Here is an 8,918-nt window from a genome sequence, read left to right as displayed (position 1 = left end):
CTACCACAATATCCTTATTAACCAGAAGGAATGAGGAATTCCTCTGCCAGACCCTTGCTAAATCCAGTACTTCCTCTTCTACTTGGGACAGTCTCATTTCATTTGCTCTGACATTTCTTTTTGCTTCACTTCCTCCTAGCTCTGTAACAATCACACCTCTCAGTTTCCTTTACTATCATTTCTGACTACTTGCAGCGCCTATACCTTGTATTCTCCCATTTACATTGATAAATACAATCTGAAAAACTCCTTTCCCTGGGTAACTCTGAGGTCCTTCTTCCAATTCCGAGTACCCCTTCCAGCAACCTTTCCACTAGAATAGCAGATTTCTGCTTCCAGCTGTATGTGTGTTTGAGTAATTTTCTAAGTTCTACCCGATACAATTCTAATGACGAATATGTTCTTGAAAGGAAAAACAGATGCTGTAACATCAGTCTGCTTCAACTATCAGCATTCACTTCAGATGCATTTAAGATTCACAGTGGATTGTGGGTCAATGACATCTGCAATGCGCTGCCCAATAAATAATTACTGTGGGCCACAGCCTGCTCCTCTGGTGCTTCCTTTTTCCCCAGTGTTTCTCAGAGTAGTTGGCAGTAGGCCACTTCCAGGTTCATGATGTTGCAATGCTTGTGTATCAGGTTACTTACATTTCTAGGGAGGGACATGTAATGTGGTACCTGCAAACAGAACTTCTCAATGACTCCTAATCTCCAGTCCTAGACCAAACTAAGGAGCTCTGGGGCAAAACAAATTGCATTTTTTTCTGATGGCATTTTCATCTAAGAATTCCTCAGTCTGGCCAGTAGCATTTCCCAACAATAACTTTTATTTCTAGCTTTTGGCCTTCTCCCTGCAAATTTAGCACTTCTGTCAGACCTCCTGGCATGCACAATGCATCTTTTGCAACAATACAGGAACTTAAAATACAGCTTTTACTCACTGTGAAAAAGGCAGCACAGCCCTCTTTTTTACGGAAATTGAGTCCCAGAGCAGATGGACATACATGGCAATTCAAAAGCCTGCAAGCTATGTACACATTTTGTTTCATCTGCTTGACCATTTTTGCTGTTGGTAAAAAGCCAGCCACACACTATTGCCTTCCTGGCTCTCTTTGACTAAGGGGGCATCTATTTTTGAGAACAATCAGATCATATACAGAATTCCCTGGAAAAGCCAACTATTCTCTCTCAAGCCCACTAAATAACTTTCTCTCTGGTCTATTTCATTATAGTCAGTCTCTCAGGGTTCAAGCTATATGGTAAATGGCCTACCATTGGTATTGGTACTTCATAAACTTCTTCTTGGAGCCAATTCCTTAATCCAAGCCAAATATTCACAAGTGGTAACAGTAAGATTTTATAACTGGGTTATTGATGTGTGAGGAATTTTTAATGTAATTCTCGAGTTTGTTACAAAACTAAAATAAAAAAGTCAGTTGTGATAAATACAGGGTTTTTTATGAAAATGTTTTAATGCAGTCTCACTTCCAATGCGTTGACATCCCCAGCAATTTCTTACTTTGAAATAATGTGTAGTTAATAGAAAGCAACAGGAAATAAAGGTAACTTTCAGTCATTCAAAGGTTGGACCAGATGATCCTTAAGGTCCCTTCCACCATGACATTCTATGATTCTATTATTCTTGCCCTGTAGTAAATGAAAGAGTAAATTCAAAGTTTTTTACTAGAACTAGAAATAAACTCTGTGAAAACTTTAGAATGAATCTATTTAACTTGATACTAGTAAAGAGGTCAAACATTTCATTAGTGTAAGTGACCATCTGATTATACAACTGTGGAAAAAGCAGTTATTCAGACTGAGGTAGTTCCTATGGAGATGTTACTGAAAAGCGTTTTGGTAATCAGAACAGACACAGGTAACCATATTTTATGAGATACCAGGAAAGCATATTATACTGTGATCTTAAAAAAAAAGTCTCATTTTATTAAACACTTTGAAGTTCATGCCATAAAGAAACAAGCAAATTTGCAAAATCAGTTTTTTTTCCTCTTGTAAAATGAGCTGCCAGCTAACACAAAAGAGCCATCCTCTTTTCTTATGAAGAACCTCCATTTTCATTTGCAATAGGGTTCTTGAGACTTGTCCATACTTTTTCCAGCATATGGATTATGCCACTTACCAACTTGAACAGTGGTCTGTTTTGAACATTGTTTTTTGAAGCCTGAATATTCTGGCCTGGTCCTCACCTGATGAAGTGTAGAATGGCTCCACAGACTTCCTACTCAGGATCTGGCAGGATACATTTTCAGTTATTTCTTCTTGTTCATATTTATTAATGGTTCAATGTGTTAAGCATATTTCACTTTACTTATGTTCTCTTTTGCCCGTAATGTCTTCTCCCCTGTCTCTTAAGTTCAGGTTCCATTCACTAACCTTGTAAGAGTCAGTGGGTCAGTTTCTTCTCTATTAAATAATTATCTCACTATTCAATCACATGTAGTTTTAGAGTAAACTTACTATTTATTACTTAAAAATGACTTTTGATGCTTAATTATAGCTCTCCAGGGATCCTTTAAAAATAATGTAATAAAAACATAAGCAAAACCCCTTAAACAAAAAATAATTATAAAACATTTTACTCTTGTTTTCAACATGACCTTGTCATGAAAGATGCAGAAGAAAATTGACCAGCTGGTTGTCACTTGCAGTATCTATCTGCTTTCACTTTTGCTCTCCTGTATGGGAAGAGTAATGAAAAAAAATTTAGATTAAGACAAAACACACAAATGCAGTAATATCTGGTCTGTCTCAAAGCATTAAGGAAACATTGAAAGCAATTTTTCTTAAGTTCTACTTCAAAGTAAAAATATATATAAAAGCAAACAGTATTTTGGATTTGTTAATTAACTGTTTTCTTAAGGAGCCAGAACTTCAATGACTTAAGTTAACTTTGTCTTTCCCTTCAAATCAACCCATATTGTGTATTGGTCACTCTGAGGAATGCAATTCAGATTCAATGTGATTTGAAGCTGACACTCAACCTGTGATGGCCCAGGAATGTTCTCACCTCATTGACTTAATGCAAATATTTACCCATACAAAATATTTGACATATTCAATACAGTTTTCTACTAGTCTCAACTTGGGGGAAAAAAAAAATTATCCCCACTAGATAAAATGAAAAATGTTCTGAAAAAATGCTGTTTCTCTTCAAAATGCCACTTTCTTCTCTCCAAAAAGCTCCAGTGCCTTGGTATTGAGAATGATAAAATTAGCTTCATTTTTCTGATTAAGAAGATGCATTCCTCAACTACTCTGTACTAAACAAACTGAACAACCTAGTTTAAGATTTCTAAAATAATTAATTTCTGGGCAAGTGCAAATCTGCAAACTTCAGCTAAAGAAGCGAAATGTCAGAACAACAAAAAGTAAGCCCCAGAACTTGGGCAGAACACACCAGAAAGGAACTGCTGAACACCCCACCCCCTGAAACGTAGCTCTCTTGCATTCAAGGTTTACTGTAATTCCATCTCCTAGTACTTTTTAAATCAGTATATGATTTTTTGAAGTACCTGTCCAGAAGCATTTCATGAAAAGTGCCTTCTTTCCTGGCTTTTCTGAGGGCTTTTGTGTCTTCTTTGCTTATTTTAAGCTTTTTGTCTTGAAAACTTTGAAATTTCTTTCTGCAAGGGGGAGAAGGGAAATGTAAAAAGTGTAACTTCTTTAAAGTTTTGTGTTTCAGTAAAACAATAGCTGTGATAAGTATCTTAACTTCTGCTATGCAGTAGACAACTGGCCTAATAAAATCTAGCAAACCAAGTATCAAGTTCTGAAGAGTTCCTTCTTCAACTATTAGTGTGACAATTCAAGGAATGAAAGTGTATTGGATGTAGGTGACAAAGGGCTGGTAATGGGGGAGCTGCAGCTGTGGCCTCTGTGAGAAGAGGCCAGGGGCTGCCCCATGCTGGACATAGCTGGCTCCACAACAGATCCCACTGCAGGACACAGCTGAGTAGTGGCACCTCTGTGAAAACATGTTTAAGAAAGGGCAAAATGCCACGCAGGCAGATGAGAAAAAAAATATGCAAAATGGCAGTGTGAACATCAAGGGCAGAGAAGGAGAGAAGAGGTGCTTCAGGCCCTCAAGCAGATGTTCCCCTCTAGCCTGTGGAGAAGACCGTGCCAGAGCAGGGGAAAAGTGAGAGCAGAAGGGAGTGGCAGAGAGAAAGCACTATGTACAGACCCATACCTCCATCCTGCTTAGGGGAGCAGGTAGAGGAGTCTGGAATGAAGTTGAGCTTGGGGGAAGGCAAGGTGTTGGGATTTTTTTGGTCTTTGTTTGTCACAACCCAGATTACTTTAATGGGCAATGGTTTTAATTAATTTTCCATAAGTTGAGTCTGTTTTGCCCATAACAGTAACTGGTGCACAGTCTCCCAGCCTTTATTTGAACCCATGAGCTTTCTCATGCTATTTGCTTTCGTTGTCCTAATGAAGGGAAAGTGAGTGAAAGGTTGGGTGGAAGTTTGGCCCTTCCACCAAAGGCAGCTCCAAAGAGAAGTGAAAAAAGGTACTTGAGCCTGTTAACAGCTCTAAACTACATACACATAATTAATTTCACACTGTTTAACATTTCCTTTGTCTTCTTGTGGAACATCATCTTTCTTCTTAGTTTCTCTTTCAGCACAAGTACGAATCTATAGTTATCGAGAGAAAAAAAATGACAAAGCAAATCAGAAAATGCCTGTTAAAGAAAACCAACACAAATTGCAGGTTAAGGACAACAATACATCACAAAATGACAACCATGGTGACTTTTTAAGTTCACAGCTTGCAAATTGGTTAATTCAGAACTGGAGACAACTGCAGTACAAGCAAGCACTGCCTGAAGTGTGGGGAATATTAAGTCTAATCTTTGATACTATTGTAAGACATAATCGCCTTCATCTCAAAGAAGCGCCATTACAGTTCATAGCTTTAGTAGGGATAAAATGTCTTTTTTAGAGATTATTTTAAAACTGTTATTGTTCTGTCTAGCAGACACCCACTGCTATTCGGCAGCACACATATTTTCCCAATCCAGATGAAGTCAAGGTAGTCTTTTTACATTCTCTTACTTAAAAGATCTCCCCTTCTGCATCACTCTGGTAAATGCTTTTCTGTCCCTTTTTCAATCACAATCTCTCCCATACCAAGCTGTTCAGAGTTACCTGAAATACCACACAGGCAGTCTGGCCCCCTAATGTCTTACCCTTCAGTGGTGGTAACACCTTCCTATCTCTACTGGAGGTGTATCAGTTTATCAAGTCCTGGCACTTATCTGTCTTTCTTGTGGCCACATCACTTGGCAGCTTATAAAAAACAATTTTAACGGTATTAACAGTAAATTGTAGTACACAAATCTGGTTGATTGAATATCCATGCCAATAGTGTATCAACTGTGGAAATTTTAGATTACCTTAATCATTTCTTCTTCCCCTGCAGTTTTGCTTTTGGCTTCTATGTCTCCCTCTTCATTACATCTAATAAAACGGCTATTTGCTGCTAGTAATGCCATTTTCTTCTGCAGAAATAATACCATATATTGTTATTATAACGAGGTTGTATATAACACTTGATTCAAAACATTTATCCTCTACAATACACCAGAAAACCCTGTAAATGTGTTTTACTCTTTTATACAGACACTTCAATAGCTACTCAGCAGACTTGCTGACTACTTCATTCTTAAGAAGCTTATACCTGCCAAAATGCAGTAACTTGAAGTATCTTAAGAACTTCCAGTGACAGTAAATGCATTGCAGTTGGGAAAGCAGACTAAAAGTTACAATATGGAAGAGACTGAAAAAAGGTTTTTACTGCACAAAGAACATCTATACAGATTAACTCAAAATACTGTTAAATGCTATGAACATCAAATGAATCGTGCCAATCAGCTTACATCTTGGAAGACAGGTTCCCATTGCTCTCTTGATCCAATTGCATCTGAACGTCCAACAACAAGTCCATCTGAATTTATACCAAGGTATTTGCCATAACCTGACTTTAGAGCAATCCTCAAAGAGAAAATGCAGGAAAACAATAAAGAACATTTTTAATGCAAACAATTTGCAATATCCAACACATCACAAAAGCAGTATTGATAGGCAGCAGATTTCAAGAGGATATTAAAACACATATTCACACCAGAAACAAAGATAACAAGTATCAAAACTTGTAACATGTTGTTACAGTCATTACCTTGTATCAGACAACTTTACTGCTGTAAACTGTTCAGGAGGACTAGGGCCTTCATCATCTGAGGAATTAATTTTCCATAAATTAGGTAAGAAGTATTAAACATGCAATATTTTAAGTTGTTAATACTGCAGTTTCAAAAAGAATTACACAGCCCAGTGGCCACTGCAAAATACTATGGAAAGCTGCAATACTTAATTTCTTAAAAAATTCCTTTTTTGAATATTCACTTCTACAAAGGCAATGCATGTGCTCATTTATGTTTGTGTATTTAGAGTGCTTAAAAAACTAGACACAAAATAAAGTCCATCTTTATATAAAGAAATTTACAGTTGAGAATGTTCTGTAATTTGCCAGGTGTCTTTGAAAACCTTAATCTCCTTGTAATACTGTTTTTTCAATATGAAAATATATTATGGTTCACCTATGCTAACACAAAACAGTATCCTAACATCTACTAGCCTCTCCACCCTTCAAAACCAAAATGAGATAATATTGTCATCACTGCTCTGATCTCACCCTGAAGGTGAAAACACTGTCAGGGTTCTAGGGCAGTCCTTGTCTGACTGATGGTACTCTAATTCAAGGTAAGGACTTATTAGTTATCCTGCTTGTTAGCAGCTCCCTTGTGCAGCAACAAAGCAAGTGTATTAAGATGAGGATGCAGCAATAAGCCTTAAAACTCATCTGCTTTGAGTCTGACTCTTCCACTGACACCATAAAGTTTTTATAGGAATTAATGAAAGTTATACTGCTTTTCATCCAGTAAGTGGCACAGCCTTTAAGAGAGGATCATTTCCAAGGCAGTTCAATTTATTGTACATATAAACCAGCAAGAAATAGATAAGTGAAACTGATTGGCAGTCATTAGTTTTAAGGCATATGCATGCTGCAGCTAGGATTACTGCATTATTTGTAATAATAGCTGTAAAACCGCTTGCTTTTAAGTGATGCTACTTTTATGCTTTTCATTACTAAAACTGTGTATTTCCAAATTTCCTGAAACAAACCTTTATGTGGTGCTCCAAGCGTAAACAAGCCATTGTCGAGGGCTTGGATGTAAGCTCCTTTATCCATTTCTATAGCTATAGTTCCTGTAATTTCACCAAAGTTACTGACAGCCCACCAGTTTCCTAAAATACAAAACCATGACAGTTAATAGATTAATTACAACTTGTGATTAGAGTAGTTCAAGAGATGATACTTCTGTGTCTTTTCTGAGATTTGAAAATCTGAAGATACAATTGCTGTCTCAAGTTCTTTGTGCATTATTTTATACTACAGGGCCAATTTAATGGTGTTGCTCCTGCAATGAAGTTCTGCTGTTCTACCCACCCTGTCATCACTAGTCTCAGCCTCCTGTGCTTCATCCCTTCTTTGTGTTGGTCCATAGAGCAAGTTGATCCATTCAGCTGATCCACATTGCAAGGAAGGTTTTGGTTGTTTGTCTTTTTTTCCCATCTAGACCAGCCTCCTGCAATTTTGGGGTCATACCCAATTATTAGATTCTCCAACACAACAGAAACTTGTAAACTCTCTCATCTTGCTGTTAAATTACTTCATGTGAGCTGTAATCCTTTAACTTCAGTTGTTCAAGCCCCACATAAGTCTACCAAAGTTAAGGGCAGCCCTGCACACACAGCCCTGCATGAATTAGAATTATGACATCTGTATTTTTTAAACAGTAGAATTTTCTCCTGGCATATGGTCTTACAAATATTTTCTACCCGATTACAATAATAAGTATTTCTAATTAACCTGAATATGATCTACTTTTTCCGCATAGTAAATCTGGCAAGTCAATCTGCCTTGAGTAGAAACTATCTTCCCCTGTATTTATACAGGGTATAGAGCTAATTGTCTTGTCCTACACAGTCAGTGCTGACAGATCAATGTAGGAATTTTCCAAATCTCTCCCATTTTTTGAAGTCTGACTAAATTAATGACTGTAGAACATCTGCAGAACAGAAAGCACAGGTGGACCAACCACTTATTTTCAAAGTAATGGTAACAGAAAACGTAAACTATTTACATAGAAATGCACTCATTGAAAATATTACAGCAGTAAATAAGTCTCTCCTTCTAAAGCAAATAGCATGGTAGGGAAAAAAAGGGGGAAAAAAAAAAGAGAGAGATCGAAGCTGATAAGTAGCTTAAGATTATAGAAGAACATATTTTTGCTAAAAAGGTTAAGCGGAAATCTATCCTACTGCTCTCAGAAGTTCCATTTTGAGTCTCAGAAGATCCTGACACACAAATAACACCTTGTAAGAGGAAGTTATAAATCTTTATGGGGCCTGCACTTAGCTTACAAAGTCCTGCAACAACCTCTTTAGATTCTGATATCCCCTACAGTTTCCACACTGTCACATAATTCCTGGAAAGCAGCTCACCAACAATATCAAGTTGCTCTGCCGCATCCTCTTCCCTTTTCCTTTTCTTCTCCTTGTGCTTCTTTTTGCTGCAAAGAGAAATACAAATAAATAAGAGGCTGCCTCCACCACAGCCCCTTCACAGCGAGCTCCTTCACGCAGCCCCGCTCCCAAGCCCTCCAGGAGCGGATCCCAGCCGGGAGCAAGGGGCTGACCCCCGGGACCCCCTGCCCTGCTCGGCCTGCCCGGGCACAGGCGCAGCCGGAGGGACGAGACGGCCCGGCCTCACCCCAGCCCAGCCACAAGGTCCCGGCTGAGGGGGCTGGCCCCAGGCCCCCCCGAGACG

General features: G+C 38.2%; 1 protein-coding gene across 1 annotated transcript in view; it reads right to left on the bottom strand.

The window, feature by feature from the left end:
- Window positions 1-2,578: 2,578 nt before the first annotated feature.
- The window catches only part of FRG1 (FSHD region gene 1), a 6,762-nt gene continuing 422 nt past the window's right edge, over window positions 2,579-8,918 (bottom strand). Inside the window, exons 2-9 of the mRNA XM_010002473.1 lie at window positions 8,594-8,661; window positions 7,211-7,333; window positions 6,204-6,261; window positions 5,905-6,019; window positions 5,422-5,526; window positions 4,569-4,660; window positions 3,536-3,646; window positions 2,579-2,698 (exon numbers count right to left, since the gene is read on the bottom strand). Coding sequence (XP_010000775.1) covers window positions 2,662-2,698; window positions 3,536-3,646; window positions 4,569-4,660; window positions 5,422-5,526; window positions 5,905-6,019; window positions 6,204-6,261; window positions 7,211-7,333; window positions 8,594-8,661 — 709 coding nt within the window. The 3' untranslated portion in view covers window positions 2,579-2,661. The remainder of the gene's footprint in view (window positions 2,699-3,535; window positions 3,647-4,568; window positions 4,661-5,421; window positions 5,527-5,904; window positions 6,020-6,203; window positions 6,262-7,210; window positions 7,334-8,593; window positions 8,662-8,918) is intronic.

This window comes from Chaetura pelagica, unplaced genomic scaffold (assembly GCF_000747805.2).
Source record: "Chaetura pelagica isolate M959 unplaced genomic scaffold, ChaPel_1.0 scaffold67, whole genome shotgun sequence".
Taxonomy (NCBI): Eukaryota; Metazoa; Chordata; class Aves; order Apodiformes; family Apodidae; genus Chaetura; species Chaetura pelagica.
This window is presented reverse-complemented; position numbering and strand designations above follow the sequence as displayed.